Source organism: Prinia subflava, chromosome 6 (genome assembly GCF_021018805.1).
Source record: "Prinia subflava isolate CZ2003 ecotype Zambia chromosome 6, Cam_Psub_1.2, whole genome shotgun sequence".
NCBI classification, from domain to species: Eukaryota; Metazoa; Chordata; class Aves; order Passeriformes; family Cisticolidae; genus Prinia; species Prinia subflava.
In genome coordinates, this window is record NC_086252.1 from 9,598,976 (window position 1) to 9,613,209 (window position 14,234).

The 14,234-nt window shown below is 40.9% G+C and overlaps 1 protein-coding gene across 4 annotated transcripts in view; it reads left to right on the top strand.

The window, feature by feature from the left end:
• KANSL1L (KAT8 regulatory NSL complex subunit 1 like) overlaps nt 1-14,234 on the top strand; it is a 60,127-nt gene that overhangs the window by 35,600 nt on the left and 10,293 nt on the right. For all 4 annotated transcript variants that reach the window (XR_010080730.1, XM_063400123.1, XM_063400124.1 and 1 more), the window contains exons 7-10: nt 7,962-8,124; nt 11,311-11,421; nt 11,775-11,909; nt 13,851-13,969. Coding sequence is in view for 3 of the 4 variants with exons in the window: in XM_063400123.1 (XP_063256193.1) it covers nt 7,962-8,124; nt 11,311-11,421; nt 11,775-11,909; nt 13,851-13,969 (528 nt within the window). In the remaining variant the exon portion in view is untranslated. The remainder of the gene's footprint in view (nt 1-7,961; nt 8,125-11,310; nt 11,422-11,774; nt 11,910-13,850; nt 13,970-14,234) is intronic.

The window sequence follows — 14,234 nt, forward strand, 5'->3', positions numbered from 1 at the left end:
GATGTCCCAAAGACAGTGAGGTAGAACACCCCTGTAGGGATTGCTGGTTATCCTTACTGCAGCTCTCAGCTCAAAACCCTGTGCTTAGACTCTGCTCTTGAACGTCCTTTCCATGAGGAAGTTAACCAAGAGGCAGTGTGGAGAGCTAAATCATGGGCTACGGACAGATTCTGTAGCTCTTGTTCCTTGAGAAAACAAGAAATTGTGGCAGCAATCGAGTTGGCAGCTTCAGTCATCATGTAAGTGCCAAACTCAATTAAGTTTTGAAAATTAAGGTAAAGCAGGGAACAAAGCTTCTCAGTGTTGGCTAAAAACAGAGGATCAGGGATTCTGCTAGGGAAGTAAGTGATAAAATTAGACTGGACATTTCCAGCGCATTCTGACAATAAACCTAAATGGGTATCGAGGCTTTAAATTAAATCAGCAGCAGTGTATAATTTCATTCAACAACTCTTACTCTGACAGGCCCTGTCACTGTCTTAGTCCTGCCCTTGCTGCACTTGGTTACCTGCTGCTGATGAGATTGCTCATCCTCTAATGAGAGAGCACTGGCCATCAGCCCTGGCTGGCTCCTGGATTAGGCATATGTCTAAGGGTGAGGATGCAGAATGGGGAATGGTTTCTGGGATTGATATCTAGTTTTCTTAGAAAATGCATTTTTATTTCCAGAGTAATCCAGCAAAACTTTCCTCTGGCCTTTCACAGAAAAAATGAGTAACTTCTTAGCATATGGAAAATAGTTGGATTTTTAATGTAATATTACTGTGCCTTCTTTAGCAAGTGCCTCTCCCATATTTCGTCAAATTTGACATATTTATATAACCCCTGGTACCACAGTCTGTGAGGACTCCCATTTCTTTAAGGTCACTGGCCTGAAAACAAGCTAGAAGTCTTGCAGCAGATGTGGAATTAACAAATTCCAGCTTGCCAAAATGAGGAGAAAACGGAATCTTCTGAAAGTTGCAGCTTGTGGTGGTGGTGCCTGGTTTGAAGAGGCAGCGAGCAGTGCCTGGCACTGCTGAGGGAAGATGCTGCTCTGCAGAGTAATTTGAGCAAGATGGTGTCTAAAGAATTGTGACCAGAGAATCACAGCAAAATGCAGACCTCTGTGTGTGGGACATTAGGAAATGCTGGGATAGCTTTTGGGGAATTTGCAGCTGGGTTTTTATTGCAATGACAGGTTGTACCCCTGGTGCATCCGAGTGGCGTTCAGAGTGTCACCCCTCACATCTCCTCAGGTCCGTTTGGGAAGCTCATTCTCCCCCTCCACCCCCCTAACATCCATGTTAGGACATCTAAAGTATGAAACTGTGCATTGCTGTGCCATCTGTCAGTTCATGAGGTCACTGGGAAGACAGCCACGTTTTTCCTCTTATCTGCTGCCATGCCACATACATTTCCAATGAGTGTGTGTGACCCAGCAGCTCCCGTTGCCTGGGGAGAGATGCCCTATATTGTCCTCTGCAGTTTCTTTCCTGAAGAGGACTGCACCTTCCCTGCTGTGCCAGTTAAATAATGCTTACGCAGGGTGGTATCTAAAAGAAAATACAGCAGTCTGTGAAACTCGAGATGACCTTCCAGGCTGACAGGATAGACTGCAGATAAATAAAACAGGGTGCAAGGTGGTTGCTTTATCTGTCACCGTCCAAGATCCTCAGGAGCTGGAAACATCCTTTGGGGCCAAATCCGCTTGTCCCCTAATTCAGGATGACTAAGTAACACCAGATGATCCCTGAGTCATCCTTTGGCCCTGGAATCTGTTTTGTATCTTTCTTCTTTATCTAAATAGCTCCGTAAGAGCTTAGGCCATTTCTTGATTGTGAGTCATGAACAGCAAACCCTGGGATTGCGGTCTGTGCTGCAGTCTAGAGGACACGATTGCAGTGGTGCATTTCTTCAGCAGGATGTTTGAATGAGTGAATGATAAAACTTGCATGCAGGACAGCACAAAGGAGTAAGCTGCAGGTGTGTTCTAGTAGGAGGAGAAAATGTCTGCAGGTGGGAGTTGAAAGTTTGGGAGTGCTGTGTTCAAAATGTTGGATCTGCCCCTCGTTTGTGTTGTTACAGCTGGCAAGTCAAAACCTCTGGGTCTCCTATAAAATTTGTGTCACGTAGTTTTAATGCTAAGAAATCAGGCCAGCAGTACCTAAACATTAAAACTGAGACAGTCTGTGGGTAGCAGGTGGGTGTCAGGACTGTAAGACACAAACACCTATTGAATCATTTCTTGCATTTGTAACTGCCTTCCTCCCCCACCCCAGATTCTCCAGGCTAATGCCTCGTGCTTCTGCAAATGCTTTTCCTGTCGTGGGGAAAATGGTAGCTCTGTCTCCTGCTATTTTTTGTCTGCTCTTGAAGGAACTAAATTATCTGTGACTAAATGTTTTAAAAGCAGACAAGTATCGTGCTAATCAGAAACTCTCAGAGAGGCTGGCTCAGCTGATATGCCCTGATGTTTTCTTTTCTGCTATTTTATCTGTGTGACTTGCTGCAGGATTCTTTTAATAACAAGGATTTTGTTTTGCCAGTGTATTTTGTTAGTTTCTTGTTTAATATCCTAACAAAGGATATTAGCTCCACTTTTTTCAAGTAATCTTTTACAAAGAGATGTCATTGAGGCTATGTAGACTTTTAATCTACAAAAACTTTATACAGCTCTAAGTAAAGGTAAGAGACAGTAGAGCAGGGAGATTGGAGTACTGTCAATTTTGCTCCCGTCGGTTTCTTTGCAGAGTTGTAGAGCATAGAGTGGGGGTTTTTAATCTGAAAATTCTCATTGTAATTGTTTCCCACCTCCTGGAGAAAGAGTTGGTTGTGGAGATTGAAGCCTCTGTGGAAAAACCAGAATTCAAATTTGCAAAGGTGCCAGTACCCTGAACGTTGGGAATTGAGGTGCAAAAGCTTGGGTTTTGGATACTACAAGCAAACAGTTGGTATAACGTTGCCAACTCCTGCAGTTGCATATTGCCACATTCTCTTCCCTACGCTCTCAACTGGGAGTTAAGTAAGAGCAGAGGAATATCTGCTTTCATTTAGTGGTTTGAAAAAAAAAAAGTGAGTGCTTGTCCAGAAAGCTCCAAAGCAGGCAGGAGAAAAGTATTTAAATTCTAGCATGTGAATTTCTTATTTTGATTCAGATCTCATGCTGGTTCTGTGATTTTTGTGTTCAGGAGCATTCCCAGTCCATGTCTACTGCCAGTGGTATTTTTTGTTGATGCCCCTTGGTAAATACATGCAGGTCTTTCCCAGACTTGTTTATTTTCAGGTTTTTGGAAAGTGTGTGTATATTTTCATTTCTCTATATATGCACACACATATAATTTGTATTATGTCCAACATGCATGGCCTTTATCTTCCTTGCTGAGTGTCTGCTATTTGCTAGGGGTCTGTACCTGGGATGAAAGAGGTTGCCTTGAGTGGAGTCTGCTGGTTGTCATCCTCTTCCTGGGTATCTCTAGGTACTGGCTCCACCATCTGCTTCAGCAGAGTTTCCTGGCATTGCTGCCTTCCCAAAAAAGGTTGTTTTGTTACCAAGTCTCCTGCAAACTGGTTCAATGCAAGGGATATGGTGGTACCTCTGTGGGTATGTCAGCCTTGTGGTCTGGGAAGGAGAATCCCTTGGTCACCGAGTTTGTAAGTGAAAATAATAGTTAATGAAATTGCAACTTTAACCCTGGAAGTTAAAAAAAAAAAAGGTCTTGTGTTAGTTAAAAACCGATGAAACCTGAGTGCCAAAGAAGTTCTTGTACATATTCAGCTATTCTGAATGTGTGGCAAGACTTCTGTCTCTGAGGGAGGGAGGCATGAAGGCAGAGGGGAAGGGCATCTTTACAGGTCTGTGATACTGCCAGTAGAGCTAGATCCATCCTCTGAGGCTTGTGGCAAGCAAGTAAGCCTGTGAATTCTATTTTTTTTAAATCGGAATGAAAAACCTTCATGCTTTCTTGCACAGTCTTGCACCTTTAGTGCAGTGACATTTCTGTAGTGTTTTACTGATCACATCTGCTCCTAATTTCTGCATGGTGTTTTTGGGAAAGGTATCTCTGTGGATTAACATATCTTCCTTTCTTTTGGTTTAACTGGTCTAAGATTGAGCACTAACCTTGATTTTACAATTGATTTTCTAGTTAAACAAAACATCTTTGTTTCAGGATGTAGAAGACAGCATGCACTTCTACAGAGCAGGTGAAATCCCATTGGCTTATTGCAAGATTAAGAGTAATCAGGAGCAGATATGACAGGTATTCAGCAGAGTGCATTTGAATTAATTTAATTAACTTACTGGAGTCAGACACAGTGACATAATTGAACTGTGGCTCTCTGTACTGTTACACTTGGGCATATTTCCAAAAGTGGTAGGAGTTTCAGTGATCAGTAGCTGAAACCACAAAATAAAGGTTACACTTCACAATTTTTTAACTGGGAGCACAAACCATTTTTCAGTTATTTTCATAGACTCACACTATTTTCTCTGCAGAAGGATGGGATGGCCAGTAGAGTTCAGCCTTCTGACCCTTCAAGAGCAGAGGCATGAGCCATTGTACTTTGTCTAATGCATCAGTCTGTCACAAACAAGTGCAGTAATTGTTTTGAATATCAAAATTAATTGCTCTCTTTGTTTTCTGTAACACAGTAAAACAGTACTAAGGGGAAAAATCGAAGCTCAAAATTCATAATACTCTGGGAAATCAGAGGCTGTTGGTTGACACCATTCTATTTCATAAGTTTTGTAAGTTTAAACCCGAGCTGCTATTTTAGTTGAATATTTAAAGCTTGCACACTCCTCACTTCCTGTTAAATACAGTGAATTTTCTCTGATACAATGAGTTTTATGTAGTATTGTCCTTCATACCTACTTGATCTCAGGAAGCATGAGGTTTTGTATTTCAGTAATGAAGAAAAATGTTTCAGGAGATGTGCAAGGTGTGGCATAGCAAGGGGAAGATTGATCAGAGTTTTGTAATCTCTCTTGCTTTCTGAAGGGTTGGTCTCGTGGTCAGGTTTTCTATAGGGCCTGTCTCCTAAAAGCTGTGCTGCATGTTCCTGTGTCACTGCTGGGCCTGAATGGATCTATGCCAGCTTGTTTTCAGCTGGGTTTGGGTGTGTTTTTTTGTTGCTGTGTTAAAGTTTCAATAATTAATGGCTCTAAAAAGCAGTTGTTTTGTAGACTGTATTCTGTTTGGAATTGGGAGCAGGGAGAGTTTAGTTTTTAATAAAGAATTCTTCCATTTTGTTTCAGTAAAAGTTGAATCACTCTCTTTGAGTAAAATGCTTAATTCCGGTGCTAAAGGCTTCTGAATTTTTTTCATCAAGGGTTGATTAAGTCAACATTTCTGAAAAACATCATGATTTTGACTAATTCAGCATTTTCCAGTGGAAGACTACTCCATCAGAAGTTTAAACCAGATCTGGTAGCTAGGAACACAGACACTGACAAATTTCTTAGCTTTTCCCCCCAGTAGCTTCACAGACATTTAAATAAAAGTGTTCTTCCTTCTGTGAAGTCTGTATTTTCCTTTGGATTACAAACTGGCTTAATGGAAGATTTCATGACTTAGGTGCTGTTGCCAGAGCATGCAAGGTTCAAATTCAGGCATAAGGTTTTGTAAATTCCCACCACAGGCAAGTGGAAGAAAAGAGTTTTCTATTTACTGATATTGGCAAATGGATTTGAATATCATTTCAAAATGGATTTGGACTGCAAGGTTGTTTGACTATGTGTGCATGGTTTTGACCTGGCTCATTTTTAATAATCTGAATGTGTTTGGGGCAAAGTGAATTAAAGCAAGAAGTGAGTAAGGACTAAAAGTCTGGATGTCAGAATGTCTTGGTCTTATCTATATACTTTCTAGGTAATTTTACTGATCAGTTTTTGGGACTTTCTTCCTAAAGAATGGGTGAGGTATTTATCTACTGTAATGTTAATTCACTTCAATTTAAAAAAAAAAGACAGGCAGAAGTAGTACCATTGCAGCTTAAAGAGTAGAGATTTTGTAAGTTACTTCATTTCTAAAACCTAAATATCAAGAGGAGATAATGCTTTTGTGCATTTTTGAAAAGCAAGCCCTTAGTGCATTGAGGTAGAGCAACTACCTAGAAGCTCTTTAAGCTTTAGTGTAATGATCCAGATAATGGGAACCACTGAGGTTTGCTTTAGCATTTATCCCTCTAGTATTTCCAAACACAGGACCCCATTCTGCCAACATTTATGGGTGTTTAAGGTTTAACAGATGAAGAGTCCCATATGTCTGTCACAGGACAATAACAGAACGTGGATTTGAAGCAGTCCTGGCCTAGGAGAGAATCCTTTCCAAGTTAAGTTGAAAGCACTTGTGCATACACCTGTGTATGGACATCAGTGTGGATTTAGGACTGTTATGTTTTCCTGGAGGGGAAAAAAAAAGTTACATACAAGAACCTCCTCCCACCATCACTGTGTTCTCTGCTCCAGCATCAGAACATGCTTGCTTGATTTTAGTACTGTCTGACCTACAGCACCAGCACAGACAACTCAGCAACTGAGAAGAAAGGGGAACTTCTTAATGTAATGTTTTCTGAGATAATGTGGGTTGTGAATATTGATGCCATGTGGCAGAGGGACTGTTTTCACTAAGTGGAGGGAATTTGATGTGGTAGATATAATTGCTGCATCACTAATTCATGAATGGCAGTGCTAAAGTGCAGCCTGGATTATTTCAGGCAGGAGAAAGAGTTTTTTGAGATTCAGAAAGCAGAAGTACAGAAAATACAAGTAATATTCTTTGGTAGTCTCACCTTTGATGCTGCACATTTCCATAAAAAGTCCTAAGAAAATGTCATATTCGTTCTTACAGTTTTTTACACTGGAACTGTTTCCCAGGGGTTGGTAAATGTGATTGTTGGCACAGTGACAGGCTTGAGACCCCTAAGAACTCCAGTGTCCCTTTCTCTCCCTTCCCATTTGCAGGATCTGCAGCATTTGGTAAAATACCAGAAACCTGTAGAAGCCTTTTAAAATGTCCATATCTTGGGGGTTACTACCACAAGTGTCCAGTAAGAAAGTAGCTTATGCCACATTATTTCCCTGAATTACTTTTTGTAGCCCATCCTGAGGCACAGACTGTTTGCTGCTGTCCTGTATCATCACATTGACTCCTTTCCTTCTTTCAGAGCTCAGTCTGTGGCCTACACTCTGCTGCTTATTCCTGCCCATTTTCACCTGCCTTTTGCCTCAGTCCTGCTACCTCACAACTACCAGTTTACCATTTTACATTCCATGCTCTAACAAGCTTTGCAGCCAAGCAGCTAAATTAATCTCTCTTTGCACCTCTCCACTTTCTAGTAATTGCTGTTACTCCCCGTTAATCAGTTCTTAATGCATTCCTCTCCTTGTTTATTGCTGTATATCTTCTTTCTGTTGCTCATCTGATGTTTAAATTATAACAAGGTAAAGAATTTGCCTTTTTTTATGTGTAAATACACAGTGTGCTCAAAATGTTCAGTATAGTTTCTTGCAGTAAAATGTGTGAGCTCAAGATGCCCAGAGATACTGATGCTGAGATTCTTCCTGAGGGATAAACAAATGAGATCCCTCTGTTTAGTCTGGTGCTAGGTTTGTTTGTGCATTTATATCATATCTGTTATCCTGGAATCAAATTTTAAGGGATGTTTGTTTGTCATGGGATAGATCAAAACAGTGATTGGAAAACAGTTACATTTTACCTGAAAGCTTTGACAGCTGTTTCCTGGTCCTAGCTGGAGGAACAGTTTGTGTTCTTTGTGTTGTGCACTGTTGTCCATAGCAAGTGAAGGTAAGTCATATTTAGACTACCTGGAGATTGTTGGGATATTCTTCTCATTCACATATTAAAGAGTGTCACTCACTGAGTTGTTGGGTTGTTGGGTTTTTTTCCCTCTTCTGGTCTAATTTGAAGGACATGAGTAAAGGAAAAGTTAACCTTTGTTTCTGTGTATTTTTGCAGGCTTTTCCATCTAGAGATGGCTCCTTTCCATCTAAAACTCAGTTGCCATGTGTGGTGCCAGGCTCCACTTTCAGCAGCAGTGAGTACAGCACAGAATCTAAAATCCTAGATTATGTGCAAGAGCTGGACTCTTCCTTCCACCCAGTCTTATCATTCCCTTCAGGTAAGGAATGCCAGGACTCCTAACAGTGGTTGTGCTTGTGACAGCTCTAGAGGCTGTGGACTAACTTGTCTTTTCAAGGATTTTTAGGACTTGGTTCTCTTAACAGAAATTTTTACTCTGCCCAAATACATGAATTGAGACTAAATGAAAATCATGACTTGATCCTGACTTTTGAAAAACACACCTTCTGGATTTCCCATGCTAACAAAGTGCTTACAGCCTTGAAAGACTGGTCAGGAGCAAAGGTGTGCTGGGGTGTTCCATGGTGTGTGTGATTGAGTCAGTGTCAGTCCTTTAGAGATGCTCTTCTGCGAGCACACACCACCATAATGGTGGTGTCATTTTCATAAGCAACCTTTTTTCTGTTCAGACCCTTTGGACTAGGCCTAAAAAGCTTTATTTAGGTTTTCTAATTATTTTTGTGATAGTCAGCCTTTTTGATTGTCTTTGAAGTTTGATGGTTTCTTGTCATCTGAGCTTTTAGTCTTTTTGGACATTGATGTAGATGATGTTGTCTGTGACCTGAAGTTAGTGTTGTCAGCCCTGAAATTAGTGCAGGTGTAACTTGACAGTACTTGGGACTTCAAAATAACAGCCTAAATGCTGTTACCAGCGGAAGAGATTGAATTTTTGTGGAAAAACCTGTTTCCAGGCAGTTACTGCCCAGTACAGGAATTATGCTGCTCTGGGGGGTTTCTTTGCCACAAAATAATTCTGAAGATGAGGCTGGGACTTCCATGGAACTGTTCAAATCTTTAATCAAACCCAGTCTTCCCAGAATGACAGTGTCGACACTGCAGCCTTGTGGGCCTTAGGAAGTCAGGAATTAAGGCTTGCTTTTGGAGAACTTGTAGAGAAGCCCCAAGTGTGGACATGGCATCCAGAGAAAGCCTCAGCTCTGGCAGTTGATATCGCCTTGTATGGGTTAAAGAAGAGATTATTCCGGGAGCAGATAGGAGAAATGCTTCTCTCACTCACTCCAAGAGTGCAACAGCAAACATCTCAGTCAGCAGAACTCTGTTGGGGACAGGAAAACACCACCTAAATCTTTCCTTTACACACACTATCACTTCCCCTGACAGCCCAGCCGGACCCCAGGGGTTTACACATCTGTTCAAGGACAGTCTGTGCCCCTTGTGTTCATTCTTTCCTCCCTCTTAGGGGAGACTGGGGTGTGTAGCAAGAACACTGACCTTCTGTTTTCTCAGAAAAAACTTTATCATAATAAAAAACCTAAAAAGCTTTGTGCTGTGCTGTGGCTACTGTTGGACACTTCGCCAGGATGGAGGGGAAGAATGTTTTTAGCTTCATTCCAGTATCAAGAACATACTTCTTAAGGAATATTTATTCTCTTTTCCAGGAGCCTTGCTGATAATAGTTGAGACAGGGAAAAAGTACTAGACCTACTATCTCCTGTTCAAATGCAGTCCTCACTTTTGAGGGAGGCTAGATTTATGTTTTACTTTGTGTACTTTGCTGTCTCTACCTCCTCATGAAGACTAGTCTATTTGACATTTTCTTTCATGTGAAATTATTGTGAATAAATGCATGGTAGAAAATTTCCAAGTTGTAGCCTGCTTCTGTTTCATGTTTTCTTTGCAGCTTTCTTGGTTATCCCCTTCCAGAGCAATAACCTCTCTTAAAATAGTGCTTGTGCTGTGCCCACACCTTCATATGTAAAAATTGTCAGTAGAGTAAAAGAAAAGGGGTTTGCATTCATTTTCTCAGTATGTTAAAAATACATTGGTGGCATTTGTTTCGTTTTGGAACTCTGGCAGTTTGAATTTTTTGTGTACAAGGAGAGATTCAAGTTCAAGATTCAGCTGTAGTTCTCTCATCTTGGTTTTTCATGTGGTTTGTTTAAAGGTGAACCATAATTTGCAGGCAATCTAGTGAACAGTGCAGTGGGACTGGCTCACTGGTGTCCTCTCTTCTGGAAGCATAGTTGTGCCTGTGTATAAAATATATACTATACATCCAATTTGGAAACTTTCACAGTTTCCAAATTACCCAGGATCTTGACTACAGACGTCAGTGGTTGCAGTATCACTTTAACATAACAGCACCTCTTTCAACTTGGACCTTGATAACTGGAAAATTGTGGTTTGTATCTAAGAAGTTTGGGGTTCTGGTGTTTCTGCACCTAGGCTGTGGATTGAGAAAAGCAAGCACTCCTGATAGAAGCAAGATACAGGAGGACATAATAAAAAAATCTGAGTCACCTAGGTGGTTTCCCAGGTTAAAAAAACAACAACAACAACAAAACAAAACAAAAAAACCCAACTAAATATGAGAAATTTGGTTTTGGTTTTCTCTTTACTTAAATGTTGTGATTAATACACCTTTCAGACCTTCTTGGTTTAACTTGGGAGGAGAGTAGGAAACACAGCAAAAACCTTGGGGTGTTTTGACAAAGCAATCAAATTAGATCCATATCGAACTGAAAAAAAAATTTTGTCCTTTATATTTAGCAAATATGTTGAAAGTTTTTGTGCTGGCACGTCCTGAAGGCACATGAGGCAAAGACTGGGCATAAATATATATATAGTTTAATGCCCTGCCCACAGTCCTCTTCTCTGAATGTGCTAGCTGTCAAGCCTACTTCTTACACTGACACTTTCTTTCAATTACATTTTGCTTCATTCTTGTAATTTTTTTCCCAGAAGGGCTTTCAGAGAGATGCAGTTGTTTTTTCAAGCCTTCCTGCCTTACAACAGGCAGTAGATTCCTCACCACGTGAAATGTTCTGCAGGATAACTCTGCATTAGAGCTCCTGTCAGGAAATGAATTACATTGCCCTGCTGTAGACTTTCCAGGGAGACAGAGAGGAAATGTATCTTGAAAATACCCACAGGCTCCCAGCAGTAACAAATTCCAAAAGCATTAATTACTTGTAGCCAAAGGGCTGAGCCAAAGGCTCTTCACATTACAGGAGAAGGGCACTGTGTGCTCTCTGCTGTGCTGGGTTTTGTGCAGGAGCTGCTCAAGAGGGAAGACCCCGGTGTCACTCTCACTCAATACCCTCCAGAATCTTTTTCAGTCCTTAGCAACATTGCTCACAGGTCATGTTGAATGTGGTGGGTGAATCAGTGCCTAGACCTCTGGTGATGATGCATAATTCATGCTCAGAGTTGCCATCTTTCTAATACAGACACCGTTCCTTTGGATTTCTGGTTTGTTTATTAGATATTCCTCTTCACATATACTTTGAAACGTTATTAAGGAAGGATGACATCAAAGGAGAACCTGCTGATACCTCATCTTTGGGAGGGGACTTCAAAGTATCTGCTGACAATGGTATGTAAAGCAAAATATTTTAGTGTTTGCAAGGCTGTTTTTCATTCACCAGTATTTTCTGCCATGAAGAGGTTCAGTTTATAAACTTGTCACAAAGCAGGTTATGGCTTTAGGTGGAAGAGGAATCTCTTCTCAGACCACAGGGTCAGGTTCTCCTGAATTGCACTGAGATGATCCCACCAGAGCTGTAGGGGGGTACCACAAGCTGGGGGAGTTTGGACCAGGTGCCTGACTGCAGTCCTCTTACATCAGAAGTTTGGGGCTGTTATAAATAGTTCAGCAGTTGACATTTCCTGTAAATTGTACCAGTGAGAAGTAATTTCTCCACTTGATCTGTGCTTTTTCTGTTACAGACTATCATCCACATGTTTCTGTCAAACAGTGGAGCAGTGGCTGCTTGTCTAATTCCAAATCTCGGCTGGTGTTAGGAGCACCTGACCAGCTGGCAGAGGGAAGAAAGAAAAGGCATCTAAGTGAGACAGCAGTAGGTAAGAGAAAAACAGCACTGCAAGAGGCTACTACATCCTTTAAAATATACTGCATGAATATCACTGGGCTCTGAGAATTAAAAGTTGTCTCAAAAAATGATCATATGATGAAACTTATGAGGAAACGGACTTAGAACACCATGAAAATAATTTGCTATTTTAAAGCATAGTAATCATCTTTCTTCTTAAGTGTACATACAGAATGAGACAAGCTGCTGTATTTTATTTTTGGAGTACTCTTAAAGGAAACAACTCAGCAGTTCAACTGTGTTCTTCTGCTAGTGTGTCATTCTTAATATGAGAGGGTTTTTTGTAATAGCAGTCAGTGAAACAGGCATTGCTAAGTTATCTGTTAAGTCATGTGCCCAACGAAACATTTACTACTCCAGTATATTTCATTTGTCACAACAAATGAATAAAAAAATACTGTCAAAAACAAATACTGTCATTGGTGGTTCTGGATCCCCTCTAGACTGTTAAGAGGACTTGTGGATAGCCAGTTCTTACCGTGTTTTTACCCTTGTTACCTTTCTGTTTTAAGCCACTGAATCTCTACTTTAGCACTTGGTAAATTAATAGGAAGTGCCCTAAAAGTTCCATAGAACAATGCGATAATGTAGGCATGAAAAATTTAGCATAGCACCGTAAAGATAAATGGCATCTTACTTCTCCAGGCTGTTAGAATGTAAAGCCTAACAGATTCTGTCACAGATTTATGTAGCTTTTGGAAAACATTTGGCAAAATTCCTTGCAAGACATTTGAAGAAAATAAGTCACTGAGCAAGAGGGGAAACCATATTAGTTTAGAATTTCCCTTAGGAAAGAATTAAAAGGGATAAATGATCAGTTAACATTGTGGGAAAATTACCTGCTGGTGGCTGCTGACATGGGGTTTCTGTTTCCCTGCGTATGGTCATGAACACTGAGATCAACAGCTGGACTTACTTGGGAGCACTAGCAAGAGAGAAAACATCTTGCTATAAACCTTTTGAAGTTACCATGAGTCTTCTGACAATAGTATTTAGGTTTTTCATAAATGGAACCAAAAAAGCAATCTTCTGTCATGAGGATCATGCCATTGCCAGTGAACTGTTCTGTGGTACATTTGTGAGTAGGAGCACAAGTCCTAGCTTATTAGTGCTATGGGTGTAGTACTACATATTTATTCCTAATTTGGGCTGTCATGAGGAAGGTCAGCCTAATGAACAAGGCCAAAAATAAAAGTGGTGTGTCAGGGAGTTGCAGGGCTGCCTGGGAGATGGTAGTTCATGACCTTGACCTGTCTTTAGGATCAGTCTTGCCTCTTCTTCCATGCTGGAATACATTCATTCTTTTTGTTTGTTGGTATATTGAGTTCTCCTTTCTTACTGGAAATTAGGTAGAAGGAAAGAGAACAGGCGGTTAAATTATGAATCCCACTAAATGCTGTTTATACTGGGACTGAATGGGAGTAAACAGGAATTACAATTTGTTTGGAGCAGTGAATCGGGAAAAACCACTATTGGTTTGGAGATCTAAACTGATTTTGTTTGTTACCCTTGCTGCCAGTTTTATAATTTAATAAGGAAGAAACAGTCAGGGAGAACTTGTGAGGTGTACCCAACTAGAGAAGTGCTGCTGGGGAGCAGGGCGGGAAATCTAAGTCAGATTGCATTTGTTATGTGTGCAGTCTGTGACAGCTCCTGAAGAAAAGATTTGCCCATATGAGGCTGGTTCCATGAGAAGAAACCCTTCGTAGAATGAGAGGGATGAGTTCTGTGCAACAGCAATGACAGCATGAATAGCAAGTGTTTATTTAGATGGCTTTTTTTAGTACCCAGTAAATTGTAAGTGGCTCACTGTAGGCTCCTAGAAATGTCTTTACTATTGCTGTGTGGACAGAGGCCTGCAGTCTAACAGCCAACAGCTGGTGTGTGTTCTTCATTGCTGTTTTTGTGACAGGCGAAAGCAGCGCTCGGTTCGAGACGTTCTCCTTCCAGCATGCAGAGCCCCACAGCAGCTTCACTGCCACCAGCAGTGTCAGTGCCATGTCTCGGCCCTCTCACAGCTCCTCAGCACAGGTAAAGCAAAAACAGGTCACTGTCCCAGCTGGAACATCAACAGAGAGTGTGTGAATTAATAATCCAAAGCCACGTGCCTGTTACATCTGATCTAGTGTCATGTGACAGTGCAGAGCATGCTTACAGGGAATTAAGTGGATTAGGTTAACTAATTTATTCCAGATTGAGTATGTGGTGTTTCTGAAACAGATACTTGCTTGTAAAAGAATTTTGCAGATCATGTAACTGGAATGTAAGTTTGATTTATTGGCATTGTGCCTTATTT